We start from the raw sequence: 15,334 nt of genomic DNA, 5'->3' as shown, positions 1-15,334 counted from the left end.
TCTGTGTTTCCGGATGGTTCTCTGGCCGCCTAAACCCACTGTTCGCCTTTATTTCCTTCCATGCCTTTTGTTATTTTTTTTCTTCCCGTTGCGGCAAACAGCACCGTTCAACCCCCCTTCAGATAGCCAACGCTTGGTTTGAAAGAATAGTGTGTGTGTGTGTGTGTGTGTGTGTGTGTGTGTGTGTGTGTGTGTGTGTGTGTGTGTGTGTGTGTGTGTGTGTGTGTGTGTGTGTGTGTGTGTGTGTGTGTGTGTGTGTGTGTGTGTGGGGGGGGGGTGCGCGCGCAGGCCTAGGGAACCACAGACAGGGCTTTGTAGTGCCGTGCTGCTGTGCAGTGCTTGTCTGACGCCGAAGCCTCTAAAAGGCAAATGTACCGCAGGCGGTCCCCCGAGTATAGTAGCGAGCATTGTAGCTGTCTTCCCCCCGCCCCCCCCCCCCCCCATCACCACCACCACTCCCCCACACCTCCACCCCCAATCTTCCCATCCACTCTGCCTCATCCCCCCCCCCCCCCACCCCCTTTTTTTTTTTCGTTCACATACATAAATAGATCAGGGAATACATAAATCAAAATAAAGATGACAGCAGGAGCGATTTAGAGACGGAAGGAGCAGCAATAAAACTCCATCAAAGTATCGTTTGAGAGCGGCAGCCAGGGCCCCGGGGCGGCTGAGCACCAATCAGAGGAGGCGCAGAGCCAATCCCAGGTAGGCTGGCAGCGGGGAGACCCGTCGTCATGACAACCCGCCGCACAGCCCATGCATGTACATGGGTGTGTGGAGGAGGGGGAGAGGGGGGGGGGGGGGGGGGGGGGGGGGGGGGGTTGAATACATTTATTTTGGGGTAGGGCTAGGAGGCAAGGGGGAGGGCTGAGTTTGGTTTAAGTTGGGGTTTTGCACGCACGCGCGCACACACACACACACACGGAATAGGAAGTGAAATAAAGCGGTGAATCCCTGAGGGCCTGTTGTTGAGGTGAATAGTGATGAGTTGGTTACCGTGTGGGGCCTGCTCACCTGGCAGAACACGGCTCCATCTACAACCCCCCCGCGTTCACCAGACTGATAAAAAAAAAAGGCGAAACAACGGGCGGAATCACAATCACCCCCTTTTGTCCCCCCCCCCCCCCCCCCCGCATTTCTCCTCCAAAGCCCCCCCCCCCCCCGCCTGACCCACGCTGTATCCCGAACACATGCTCGACTGTAGCACAGTCTACGCGTTTCATCCCTCGCACACAATGTTTGACGCACAGTCCGAGCCCTCCGTCGGAGAACCGAGCACAGCCGGCAGGGTGTGCTTGTTATTCAGTGGTCCACCAAACCAGCAAAACAGAAATGACATCGTTTTTGTGAACCGCTTGCATAGAAATCCCATTTCCCCCAAGAGCCACAAACTGCTTTTAGATTTGATAGCTTATTAAAATCACAGCATGCATAATAATCGTATTAAATAGGATTTGGTGAAACTCGGTACAACATCGTAAAAAGGAACCAAAGAATGGCCCTATGATCCAGTGACCCGACCCGCCTCCACACTCGGAGCGCCCTGAACCATTAGAGCTGGGTTTATAGCTGTAGAGCTTGGGCCGAGGTTGTGCCGTGGGACTATATCTCTACCTCACTCATTATAGTAACACCAGCTAATGCCGTTTTGGTTGTGGAAACGGAGGCTGTTTTAAATCCCAACTCGTCGTATATCGTCTCTTGTCTAGGACCCTTGGCGTCACTGTATAACTACATTAAACATAAGCACAGCATAGCAGTAAATGTTTACCGACCTCTTTGATAGCCGACATGTTTCAACACAAAGTAGCCATAGTGTTGTTAGACACCAGCATGCATTTAAAGTCTAATACATCAAACGTTCACGTCGGTTGTTGCTTTGACGCCTTGTTTATTCGGGAGAGACACCCTGTCGCGGGTGTGGCTGTCAGTGAATCCCCAAGCCAGACATGTCTTAAAAAAATATTAAATAACAGATAAGACGGGCTCGATGTCAAAGCTGAATTGAAATAAACAGCCAGCACACATGAGTAAGTCTGCTAATGTAGGCCATCACGTTGCTCCCCGCGTTTTAAACACATAAGCGACAGAGACTCAGCCGATGCGTCCTCTAATCTAGCCGTCAGCCCCCTCTAGCCCCCGCCTCTGCTCAACATCCAAGCCATCAGCCACCTCTCACACATCCAGCTCTACCCGTTCACCATGCTTTTGTATCTGTCTCCATCTGTGTAACCCTTCCCCCCCCCCCCCCCCCCCCCCCCACACACTTTCCCCTATCCTAGCACCCCCCGCAGCTTCTGATCATGCTCTAGGTTGAAGCCACCTGTAGCCGAGCGCCTCGCTCAGGCGTGCGACCGAGGCTGTGGTTCTTATTTGTTCTTTGACGGGCACGTCGACGTGTCAGATCCTCATTCTTCCCTTTCTTTTTTTTTTTTTCTTTCTTTTTTTTTTTGGGGTCTGTCAGCCCGAGTGACATTGGCACTGACATAATTACAGCTAATGGCTGTCGCGGAAAACCGTGGCGCCTGCTAGCTCTGCAGCGAGGCTCGCTCTATATTTAGACAAGCCGTTTATACTTGGACGCCATTTGCCCTGGTTTAGTGGCACGTTTCGCGGTGGCTTTCTATGCCAGCGTCGGATGAGCCAAGCACAAGGCTTGAGTTTCCTAGTATTTGGCCTTGGTTGGGTAACAGCGTTGTGGGGAAGAAGACACGTTGGCTATTCTAACTTACCTCGGTGGTATAAGATAACGAGGCAGGGGTGAGGATGGTCTGGGTTTGAACCCCCAACGCTCGCAGTCTACCTGTCGGCATCCCTGAGCAAGATGCCTAACACCTGCTTGCTAACTAATGACCCTTGTCAACAAAAGAGGGGAGACCGATAGAATGACATTCAGAGTGTGTCTGACTTTGTTTTTGGACATGTTTCAAAGTAAATGTAAACCGTGTGGTATGAGATTTCAGTTACTCGCACCCCACAGATCGGCTTGTTGTTTTCTAATGTTAATCATTGAATTCAGGTTGTTGGCCCAATGCCCATCAAAGCATACTATCTTACCATACAAACCGTCATCCCATGCAATGCTGGAGACGAAGGTCCCTCTGTTTGTGCCCCCTAAAAATATCATTCTGAATGACTGTCTCCTCCTGTGTCTCTTTCTCTCTCTCTGTCTCTCTTCCCGTCTCTCTCCTTCTTTTAGTTTAAAGCTGGAGTGTGACAAGCTGGCCAGTGAAAAGTCAGAGATGCAGCGCCACTACATCATGGTGAGTAAATGCTTGTGCGTGTGCATCAAAGATCCTCTGTCGCGTCGCAAAATTACCTCTATGCTCACCCGAGGAGGAAGGAACATAGTCAAATGTTATGTAAACGACTTATTTTCAGTTTAGCTGATACCTCCAAGGCAACAGAAACGCTTTAGTGTGCATTTTTTGCGCCTCAAAGAAACAATTTGTTCCCCACACTTGTCTTCCATCTTTTCAAGGCTTCCTTTTGTGTTTTCCTTTCTTCATATTTTATTGTTCTCTCCGTGAATCCCCCCTCTCATCTAGTTTTTCTTTCATTTCTGAAGTCGCTGTTTCTCTGTGTTCCCCTCCCACCCATCTCTATGTGTTTCCTCTCTTTGTCTTTTTCCGTTCTTCTTTCTCTCTTCTGTCTCTTTGGCTCTCTCTGCACACGCATACTGACGCACACACACAGACAGAGGCGCACACACGCATGCTCCACCTTGGGGCTAATCTCATTGTTGCTAAGCCGTGGCTGTGTATCCGTCTGATATTCTGCCTCTAATTGATCCTCTGACTGGCTTTAATCTCATCTAATCTGAGCCACCGCACTGCTCTTCCTCTATCAGCTAGCCAGCAGGCACACATACACACAAGCACGCGCACACACACACACACACACGAACACACGCACACATTGTCCCTTGCACACTAACAGAACTGTGCACACATTTTCACAGTAGTCACACACCTCATCAGCCAGTCACCACACACATATACACCCACCCCCCTTCCCCCTGAAAATACACACACACAGAGACCCACACAGGCGTGCAAACAAAACACACAGGCACACACTGTCACTTTCAAACACATACTCCATCAGTTAGGCAGCAGTGTGTGTGTGTGTGTGTGTGTGTGTGTGTGTGTGTGTGTGTGTGTGTGTGCGCGCGCGTGTGCGTGTGTGTCGGTCTGTGTGCTTCTCTCCGTCTCCCCCCACCAACGGCTGGGCCCACACGGCAACTCCCTAAAGTAATTACAGTGCAGGCGAAATGGAGGTGCTGCCATCAGACATGGAAGCAGGGCAACCCGATAGGCTATTAGAGGCGGGAGGGGGGAGGGGTCAGCCTGGCTGGAGGGGGGAGGAGGAGGAGGAGGAGGGAGGGAGGGAGGGAGGGTTGGTAGGAAGATCGAGGGAGGGATGTGGAGCAAAGAGGGGGAGAAATGTGGAAAGGATAGGGACTCGGTGGAGATGAAGAGAGACATGGAGGATGGAGAGTGAGAGAGGGAGAGAGAGAGAGCGAGAGAGAGCTAAATGTGGAGTAGAATGGGAGAAATATGGAAGAGAGTGTAATGCAGGCAGGCGTGCATCGAACGAAAGAAGTGTGTATTGTAGGCATGCGTTGAACAGAAGAGGTGTGGGTGTGTGTGTGTGTGTGTGTGTCTTGTTTGTTTACCAGTGACAGTCAGTGCCCCTGCAGACAGAGTGGGTGATTAAAAGCCTTGATGCCTAGAGGGTGGCCCTCTCATTAACACTGAGCACCAAACACACACCTCTCTTTCTCTCTCCCTCCCCCTGCTTTGTCTAATCCTCCCCCAACACCGTTTCCTTTCCCATGCATTTGTTTGTTTCGGTGTGTGCGTGTGACACAAACGGTCTTGATAACAAGCTAGAGCCCAATACAGGGAAAACATTAAACTGCCACTGTTCGATAACCTGACTGACTTCCTCTTCTTCCCCTGTGTCTCTTGTCTCCCCTCTGCAGTACTATGAGATGTCCTATGGATTGAACATTGAGATGCACAAACAGGTGAGTTCCCAATCCTTACCTAAGGCTGTCAGCCATGAGCATAAACCACATTTAAACCCCCTTGCCTTGATGTATTGGACAGCTGCTCTGCTTCTCCACGCCCCCCCACTCACCACCAACAAGCATAAATCACTGGAAACTTATTTATTTTGAACCTTTTATTTTATGTGTGGCTGTTGCTGTTATATTTTATTTTTTTGATCCAGAGATCTAGATAATCTTGGTGTGTGTGTGTGTGTGTGTGTGTGTGTGTGTGTGTGTGTGTGTGTGTGTGTGTGTGTGTGTGTGTGTGTGTGTGTGTGTGTGTGTGTGTGTGTGTGTGTGTGTGTGTGTGTGTGTTGTTCTTGTTCTTGCCTATAATAAAACCTACCCTTTAAAAATAGCTGTGACTAGAGGCCGCAGACATGCTGGCTGCCGTGCACTTGTTTCCCCAGGTGCACACCTGCGCCTGCGTTGATTGGCAGGTGTGGGACTGGCAGATATAATCTCCCAACGCCTCCTGAGTGTTCTTCCAGGGCGTGCTGGGAGGATTTAAATGGTGTCGCTGGGGGGAGAGAGAGAGAGAGAGAGAGAGAGCCAGAGAAAGACTGAGAGAGGGGGAGAGGGAAGGCGTGGGGGGGAGGGTTAAATGCAGACAATGGGAGGCTAGTGCTATCTCCTTTCCTGCCCCTCCGTGTATACATCAGTGTCCTCCGTTGCCCCGGAACCTGAAACAAAAAAGACACTGGAGCACCCTGCTTGTGTCTAATTTTTTCTGTCGTCACTTTCGGTTAACGAGGGCACGGTTGGCTGTATTTGTAGACTCTCTTGCCATTTAAACATTTTAAGATTAAGAGTCACGACGACTATTTTCCCCCCGCCCCCGTATCCGCAGTAGCGCACGTCAACTGTCATAACACTCAAGTTAGCTCCGGTATGCTAATCGTCATCGCCAGCCCCGAATCTGAAGTCGAGTCACAGCCGCCACGTCGGGAGCCAGCCCGGAACGCTGACATGGAAAATGTATTGGAGGCTTTCAGCATGGCCAGGCCGTCTCCCAGGGAGAAGGGGAGGGTTGACAGGGTGGTGTCCATAGATCACTTTCTATGGCTGGGGCTGCGGGAGTAATTTATGCCCAGGCTGTGGGAGGAAGGGAGCAATGGGCCTCAGAAGGGCTAGCCCTTATCTTTGACCTCGTCTGGCACTTCTCCTGGAAACCCACACGCACACGCACGCATGAACATACACACAGCCGACACACCACACCACACACACTACATAGACACACACACACGGCATAGTATGATTGACGGTACGCGGTGACAGCCATACGAGAGAGCCAGGAACCATGACAAATGGACACACAGACACGCACACGGAAAGGCGAAGGGTCTGGAAACGGTTTACAGCAAGAGCTTGTGTGTATCCGCCCCCACAACTGATTCACAGCCGCAGCCCGCTCAATACAGGCACTGTAACATACACACATCTTGCAGCACAAACCCACTCGCACAAAAACACACAAGACACGCTTACAAAGTCAAGGAAAACAAAACGTGTGTGGATGCACGCATGCACACACACACACCGAGACAGACCCACACACACGCCCGGCTGTACACGGCCTCATGAGTACAATTCATCATTCCCCACTCGCCACTCTGACAGTGATAAAATATTTAGCGTGTGTGTGTGTGCACGCCTTTTTTCATACCATGCTAATAGTCCCGGTATGTATGTGTGTGTGTGTATGCAGGCACATGTGCACGTGCCCGCGCCGCTTTGTGTTGTGCGAGTGGGCGAGGGGAGTGTTGGTTCCATTAAAAGAGTGCAGATCGAAGGAGATGTGTGGAAACGAGAGTCAGGGAGCATTCAAGTCCAGGCCTATTGTGTTGCTCCTCCTGCTCTCCCCATCTCTCATGCCTCCGATTTCCACATTCCTTCTTTCTATCCATCTATTTCTCCCGCTCTCACACATTCAGGGCGCTCCTTGATCAATCTGCCTCTCAACACAGGAAAAAAAATCATCTTGTACTCTTTGTGTACTTCTTTGTGCCAGTCTTTCTCTCGTTCCCTCTTTCTCTCTTGTTGTCGCTCTTGTTCCCTCTTTCTTTCTCGTTCCCTTTCTCTCTCTCTCTCTCAATCTCTCTCGTTCCCTCTTTCTCTTGCTCTCGTTCCCTCTTTCTCTTGCTCTCGTTCCCTCTTTCTCTTGCTCTCGTTCCCTCTTTCTCTTGCTCTCGTTCCCTCTTTCTCTTGCTCTCGTTCCCTCTTTCTCTTGCTCTCGTTCCCTCTTTCTCTCTCCCTTGTCGCTCTCGTTCCATCTCTATCTCTTGTTCCTTCTTTTCTCTCTCGTTGTCTTCTCGTTCGTTCTCTCTCTCGTTGTATCTCTCCTTCCCTCTTTCTCTCTTTCTCTCGTTCCCCCTTTCTCTCATTGTTTTTCTCGTTCTCTCTCTATCTCTCTCTCTCTCTCTCTCTTTCTCTTTCTCTCGCTCTCTCGTTCTTACTCGTGTGTGTTCTTCCAATCTCATGGTTTGACTTGTTTTCCTGCGTTGCAAGGAGTGGCAGTTGTTCTGCCTGGGCCATGGATCGAAGAGAGAGGATGTGTTGAACAAACCATGGGCTGTTGCTTTGTCTGCTTTGTCTGGGCTGTTTTCGTGCATGTGCTCGTGTGTGTGTGTGTGGGTGGGTTTGCGTGTGTGTGTTTGTGTGTGCGCATGCCATGTGTGTTTCCTTTCTTTGCCTGTAGCTACTGCAGCATGCTCTGCTCTCCTCAGCAGACCTGAACACACCACTGGGCGCCCCTCCCCGCCCGATACTCCATCCCTCGCCCTGGCCAAATGTTTTTAGATTTCATTTTATCATTGTATTCTGGTGTGCGTGCGCCTGGGTGCGTGTGTGTGTGTGTGTGTGTGTGTGAGCAACGCATATCCGTGAGTGGATTTGTATGGAACAAGCCGACGGTTACAGTATAGGAATAGATGAAAAAGACCAACTCGGGGAGTGATAATACACCAGAGAAGAGTGAGCGAGTGAGGCAGCGCGGGGGTGAGAGAGGGCTGGTTAAAAAAAAAAAAAAAAAAAAGCAGAGGAGCAGCGATAGTTAGCTCTCATTGTGTCCCACCGAGGCGCCTGGGAGCCGACAGAGATGTCAGAGAGCGTGTGTGTAATGATGAGCAGATAGGCGAGCAGTGGCGGGCGGAGAGGCGTGCTCTGCATGCCTAATGACTATTAGGAGTCTCTCCCTTTCTCTCTCTCTCCTCCCCCTCCCCCCCTCCCCTCCAACGCACCACGGATTAGACTCTAACACAATTACAGCTGCTTTGCATATCTCAAACGGATTGGATGATTACGGACAAATGTGATAATAGACCTGCGCATGAGACGTGGGAATGCACGTGTGTGTGTGTGTGTGTGTGTGTGTGTGTGTGTGTGTGTGTTTTCAACCTTGAGAGCGACAAAATTGCGTGTACGTGGGTGTGTGCCCCGTGTCTAGGACATTTGGCATAATGAGAGCTGCATGAAATAAAAATAGATGAATAGAGATTTCCTGTGTGTTTTTGAATGCATTCTCGCCATCAGTACAGAGCGCCTCAATAACAAACGGCGCTGTGTATTTTCCAAACCTTCCTTGCCCCCGTTCCTAACCCCAACCCTGGGAGATGGTGAATAACTCCAGGGGGGATAAGGGAGTGTGGTTTATGTTAAGCTAAATGAGACTTAACGTTTCACATGTGCTTATTCCCAGTGTATCTTAGTCTAACCTCTGTTAATCTCTCTCTCTCTCTCTCTCTCTCCACGCCCTCTCTTTCTCCATCCTCATGCTTTTATCTCTCTCTCTCACTCTCTCTCTCTCTCTCTCTCTCTCTCTCTCTCTCTCTCTCTCTCTCTCTGTCTCTCTGTCTCTCTGTCTCTCTCTGTCTCTCTCCTCAGGCTGAGATAGTGAAGCGGTTGAACGGGATCTGCGCCCAAGTCCTCCCCTACCTGTCCCAGGAGGTACACAAACACACGCGCCCACACGTGCACAGATACACACCCCCGCGCGCACGCACACACACACAACCCTAACCCCATGACCCCCTGCCTTATTCTTCACATCCTGGAATGAGATCACCCTCATTTCCGCCTCATTACCTCTCTACCTCTCTGACCTCTCAGCCCCGCCCCCCCCAACCAACCAACCAACCAACCCCCCCCTCTCTCTTCATCCCTTCCTCCATCACTCTCCTCTTCACCCCAGCCCCCACCCTTTTAATTTGGCCTCTCACCCCGTGCTTCCTGCCTCCTTCTCCTCCACCAATCTGTTCCCCTCTCCCTCCCCCTGTGCCCCGCTCCTCCTCAGTGTGTGTGTGTGTGTGTGTGTGTGTGTGTGTGTGTGTGTGTGTGTGTGTGTGTGTGTGTGTGTGTGTGTGTGTGTGTGTGTGTGTGTGTGTGTGTGTGTGTGTGCGCGGATGGCTGTATGATCCAGATAAGCTACGCTTTTATCTGCCTAGCAGTGGGGAAGGGTTGACCTCCACACATTTAAGCCCACCGATCGACCGACCGTGTGTGTGTGTGTGTTCTCTCTCTCTCCTCCCCCCTCACACACACCTCACCGTATCTGCATGTTTCCGCGCGTGTGCAACTGAATGAAAAGCTCAGTCCCAACAAAAGGCGTTGTTGGGGGACAATTGATATTGATCTAACCCCCCCCACCTCTCTCTCCCTCCCCCTGCCTTGTCTCCGTCTCTCGACCATTGTCTGTCTGTCAACCCCCCCCCCCCCCATCCAACCCCAGCACCAGCAGCAGGTCCTAGGGGCCATAGAGAGGGCCAAGCAGGTCACCCCCCCAGAGATGAACTCCATCATCAGGGTAAGATGTTGCGCCCCTCTGCCCCCCCCCCCCACACCTCTCGCCAGCCAACTGCAACACTCTGTCATTGTCACCCCCTTTTTATTTGATAGCCTATTGGCTGTTATCGATCAATGGTTTATCGCCTTTAAAACGCTGGGACGTGCCGCGCAGGTGTAGTCAAATAGTCGCGTCGCGGTAATTTGTACGGCCCTTGATCACAGTCGCATGTCTCCAAGGGCTGCGCCGGCCCGTCCCTTTACCCAGCGGAATATGACACTTTATCCTCAGCCAGGCTGGAAAACACTCAACATAGAAATTGGTACAACCTATTGTTTGCCAAATTGGCACAAATACAATAATTTTGGCTGTGAACTAGTTGGCAGTTATTCATTAGACAACTAAAACCAGCTGGCTCGCCCGTTGTTACCAGTGTTATGTAGCTAGCTACGCCAGATAGCTAGCTAAACTCGCTCCATTGCTATTGGTCTTGTTTTAGCGAGCATATTTACTTTATCATTTTGCTATGGATTTAGTAGTGGCTTAGCTCAGCTCCTCCATCATTTTATTAAAGGTCTAGTGCAGGGTTGCCCCGGCCCTCCATCAATTACAAGAGGTCCAATGGTAGCGGTAGCCTAGCCACTCCATCACCGTGATGCATGCTCTGCAAAGACGCCTTCCCCTTTGTCTCATCGCATGGGGCTTTACATTGAGAAGATGAATGTGGACCAGACTAGTATGTGCAATGGAGGGGGCGTTTTTTATGTCCCTACCATTTGCATTATTTTTTTATTTTCACTTGCCTGCTTGATTTAGAACGTGCTTGCTTGAAATTCAACACACGCTTTTATCGTCTAACATGCGGTTCGAACGGTGTTGCTTGTCTTATGGTCGCTGAGCTCGGAGCTCCGCTTGACACACTCATTTACTGTTTTAAATTCATGCTAAACGAATATGAAAGTGCTTGTTCTTACAGTAACCCATTTAGCATTTTAGCAGTGATTCATTTTTGGTCCATTTACCCCGCTGTGGCTAAGCTGCCGGAGCCCGATGGGGCTCATATTAAAAACAGTGTGTAATGTACAGTAGTTTTACACACTGTACAGCCTTTGAATACTTTGTATCGGCTCACACTGTAATTCGTCCGTGTGTGGTGCTGTGTTGAGTGCCAACGGGATGGGTGTGGGCTACTGTGTGCTCTGACTGTGCTTCCCCTGTTCTCTCTCTCTCTCCCTCTCTCTCTCTCTGTCTCTCTGTCTCTCGCCCGGCCCCTCCGCTCTGCTCGCTGGTCTTCCGTGCAGCAGCAGCTCCAGGCTCACCAGCTGTCCCAGCTCCAGGGGCTGGCCCTGCCCATGACTCCCCTGCCTCTGGGCCTGAGCCAGCCGGCCCTGCCCGCCGTCACCACCTCGTCCGGCCTCTTCTCCCTCTCCTCCATCCTGGCCTCCCAGGCCCAGCTGGCCAAGGAGGAGAAGGCCTCCCGCGACGGGGCCGACAGCCACCGCGACGACGACGGCGACAAGTCCGACTAGAGGCCGACATCACCCCTCGCTCCTCCCTCCCTCTATCCCCACCCCCCCCCCACCCCATGTCCCTTACCTGTCACCCACCCTCCCTTCTCCACCCCCCTGCCTAGCGTTTGTCTGCTTCCTCCTGCCCCCCCCTCTCCCCCCCCCCCCCCCTCCTCACTAGCCCCCCCGCCCCGTATATACTATAGTTTAGTTTTTTCTCCTTGATTGCCTCTGCCTGGTTCTATCTTTCTTTGTTCTCTTTTTCCTCCCTCCCCCCCCCCCCCCCCCACCCCCCCCCGTCTCTCACGATCACATTGAACTCTTCTTTTTATGCCATCTTTTGTATTTCATCTTGATCGACCTTTTGTGGGTTTTTTTCCATTGATTTTTCCAAGTTGGATTTGAATGTTTTATTAAGTTGGGTTTTTTATCACCGCTCCCCTATTGATTCAAGTCCCTACTTTCCCTCCCTCTCCCCCCCTCCCCCCTCGCTCTCTCTCCACCATACAGTTTTCTTTCTCTCTCCAGACATTTTGTTTCAACTATTCCCCCCCCCCTCCCTCTGGCCCTCTGTGCTAAGTGTTCTTGTGAAGCAGAGGGGTTCTGTACATTTGAATGTACCATACAGAAGCTGTTCAACTCGGACTACGTGCTTACCTGCCATTGTCATTGTGCAGACAGGGTCGTCATGTGGGCCTGCGGTCCTCTGGGTTTCAGTGTGAACTTGTGTAAGGGCGTAATGTTGTGCTCGGGTCATCTGGAAGTGTAGACAAGCTATTGGGTCGTTTGCATGGATACCTGCAAGATTCCGCTTTTTTTGGTTTATTTCTTTTGCTGTTTAAAAAACGAGCCAACAAACGACGACAACAGTCGAGTGAGAAGATCACTAGCCGTGCGTGAGCTGCGGGAACGGTCTGCGTCTGTTTCCAGTCATATTATAGCACCGTGTTTAAAAAAAAAAAAGAAGGGTTTTGTTTGATCCGTGTTGTTTGAACAGGGTCCTCTCGCCCATGTGGTAAAGGAGAGGCTGCTTTTTCGCGATGCAGTGCGGAGCTCCTCTCCCCAGCCGGTCGTTCACTGGGGCCTCGATCAGACCCGTAGGACTCCCACAGAGCACGCATCTTGCACCGAAGAAGAACTCAGTACAGCGCCGTCAACACTTTTTTTTTTTTTTGGTACAATCACACATTTTAGATTGGTAAGGGAGGTAAACACCCCTCTTAGAGCCACCGTCACACTAACGCGGTTAATCGGGAGACACTAAAACGCAGCGTTTAATAACTTGTATTTCTTCCTTGTTTTTATTTTGGCTACTAAGTCCTTATTCTGCTCGTGATCCACACACGCACCTCGGCGGGGTGCTGGTGGCGGGCAGCGCTTGCTTGTGTGCAACCTTCACCTTACTGGGGGAGGGTACTCTAAATTCCGCAGCTGCAGTCACGGAGAAAGTGTCGAGCTGGCACTTTGTGTGATAAAACCAACTCACCTGGCTCCCGGACTCTGTGGCCTCCGCCCCGACCCTAGCCTCTCATGCCACCCCTTCGTCCCCCCCCCCCCCCCCCACACCCACTCTCCCTCCCTCCGTCATGTTTCCATCCTGTATCTGCACTAGTATGAAGTGTACATACTCCGAGGTGTGAGTGGGTGCAGCTAGTGTCGCTGACAGCAGGGGGCACTGTGTCTCTTTGAGAGTGTACCATAGCGCGGTGGTTAGGATGGATGGAAAAAAATAATATAAAAATAACACCAAAAAAAAAAACAAGGACAGGACAATGCCAGACAGGACTGCAGATGGTACTCAGCGAAAACACATAGAGTTGACTTTCATTACAATATGTGCTGAGGTTTTTTTTTTGTCGAGGTTTTTTAGGTCCGCAGTTTATTTTGGGAAAACTATTCTCTCCATGTCTGTTTTTAGTCATAGCAAGAACAAAACCAGGAACCCATTCGGAAAATTATGTCAAACATCTGCCCCTCCCAAGTACATTTCTCCCTCTTCCCCCGTTGAATTCAGGTGTAAAAGAACCTTTGTACATATAAACCGTGTGAAACGAACACAGCTGACCAGCAGCTGTCGTGTGAGATCCGGTGGCTGGCTGGTGCTGAACAGACGGACAAAGCACAAGCAGTAACGGCGACACTGAGCTTCGCCTGTGACCCACTTCCTTCACGTCGGCCGGCTTTTTATTTTGACGCTTTAGCTGTTGGTAACAGATACTGGCTCAGAGTTGATCAGCTATTATCCATGCAGTACACCTTTTGAAGGGGTGGTCACACGCCCAATATATACACTTGTGTTCCTCTGAGCACATTCCAGATCTGTATACAAACACACACGCCCAAATCAGTCCCCAACACCTCTGTTTTGGTGGGTTTCCACTGTGATGGAGACTTTCATTCCTCCATGTCAAAAACAATCGCCCTGATTTGAGAAGATTCTGAATACAAAGCATTTTACTTCCGGGTCATCATTGGACCTCATTTTGATGAATTAGGAATGAAATTGAGGACGGGATCGTCAGCTCAGACGAATGTTAGGTCTGTGGACCAAAGGGTAGGCGGTCATGCAACAAACCTCTTCTTCAAAGGTCCGACGATGAGGACGACTTCTGTTTTTGGGACTTCTCGCAGTATATGACGCTCCTTTTGCGGTGTACGTTTTGTGTGTATACAAAAAAAAAAAAAAGTGTTAAAAGCTGTTTTAGGTTCAGTCATGGATGAAAAAGAAAATACAACACGAGATGCATTGCTGTTACTGAATCGTACTCCTAATAATATGCTCTATCTGGCCTGTGAATACCGCTAGTCAAATATCACCGCCATCCAGCCGCTACCGTATGTATCTAGGTACGTACTGCGCTTGTTGACACACACACACACACACACACACACACACACACACACACACACACACACACACACACACACACACACACACACACACACACACACACACACACACACACACACACACACACACACACACACGCACACACAGTGCATGTCTTCAATATAGGGACCTTTATAGATCGAATTCTTTCTAGCGAAAGGCGTGTTATTTCAAAAGGATGTTTCATTCAAACTCTGACCAAATGCACTTATGTTTCTTTTCTTTTTTTCATTTTGTTTCTTTTCTATATTAAACGCTATGACTAGGAACAAAATGATGTTTTTGTTAAAGGAATCCAATACAAATTCAATTCTATGTATTTGTTTGAGTGTAGACCAGGGTTGTCGACGATTCTGTACCGGCACCGCGCATAGAAAGCTTTATGTGTATACGGCTGCATCTTCTCTGCCTCCAGCCCGGAGGATTGTTGTGCTATTGTGTTACAGTACCTGACGTGACACCAGGTCGGCGGGGTGGGGGGGGGCTGATGGTGGAGGCTGCATTAAGGTGGACCTCTGCCCTTTGACCCCCTCACTTCCCCTGTCCTGTGGCTCCAGCCCCCCCCCCCCCCCCCCCCCCCTTCAGCCTCCCCCCCTCCCCTCCCCATTGTGTAAAGCATCGTAAGAGTTTTGAGCTTTGTAAAGGTCTTTTTTTAAAATACTTATTTTGTGTATAATGTAAAACCTGAAAGTGTGTACTTTAGCAAAAAAAAAAATGTTTTGTGTCATGATCTCATAGCTTCATTTAAAGGAAAAAGGTGACATAAAAAAAAGTTAAAACATTTACTATAAATACAACGGAATGTTCTGCAGTAAGGAAGGACTTTCTGGTGCCTTACAAATAAAGTCAATCAAATCAAAACGCATCTCTGTCTTCTGTTTAATGTCTGTTTCTCTGTATTGCTGTTTTACGTGTTCAAATGGAGGAAAAAATACTCTTGATCCAGCAGCACATCACAACCAAGTTCATACATATATTTATTACATATATATTTAAAACTAGATTAACTGCTGAATGTTTATCATCGAAAATAAAAGTTTTGTGTAAGTCGGTCTACATTATGTAGACTACAATATATTTTTGCATACAACCTT

General features: G+C 49.8%; 1 protein-coding gene across 3 annotated transcripts in view; it reads left to right on the top strand.

The window, feature by feature from the left end:
- tle5 (TLE family member 5, transcriptional modulator) overlaps positions 1–15,101 on the top strand; it is a 31,244-nt gene extending 16,143 nt beyond the window's left edge. For 2 of the 3 annotated variants that reach the window (XM_030373397.1, XM_030373395.1), the window contains exons 3-7: positions 3,203–3,266; positions 4,991–5,035; positions 8,945–9,007; positions 9,789–9,863; positions 11,144–15,101. In XM_030373397.1, coding sequence (XP_030229257.1) covers positions 3,203–3,266; positions 4,991–5,035; positions 8,945–9,007; positions 9,789–9,863; positions 11,144–11,371 — 475 coding nt within the window. In that variant the 3' untranslated portion in view covers positions 11,372–15,101. The remainder of the gene's footprint in view (positions 1–3,202; positions 3,267–4,990; positions 5,036–8,944; positions 9,008–9,788; positions 9,864–11,143) is intronic. The other variant, XM_030373396.1, reaches the window with a different exon arrangement.
- The last annotated feature ends 233 nt before the right edge of the window (positions 15,102–15,334 follow it).

Source organism: Gadus morhua, chromosome 12 (genome assembly GCF_902167405.1).
Source record: "Gadus morhua chromosome 12, gadMor3.0, whole genome shotgun sequence".
Taxonomy (NCBI): domain Eukaryota; kingdom Metazoa; phylum Chordata; class Actinopteri; order Gadiformes; family Gadidae; genus Gadus; species Gadus morhua.
Note: the sequence above shows the minus strand (reverse complement) of the source record. Positions and strands in the feature narration are given on the sequence as shown.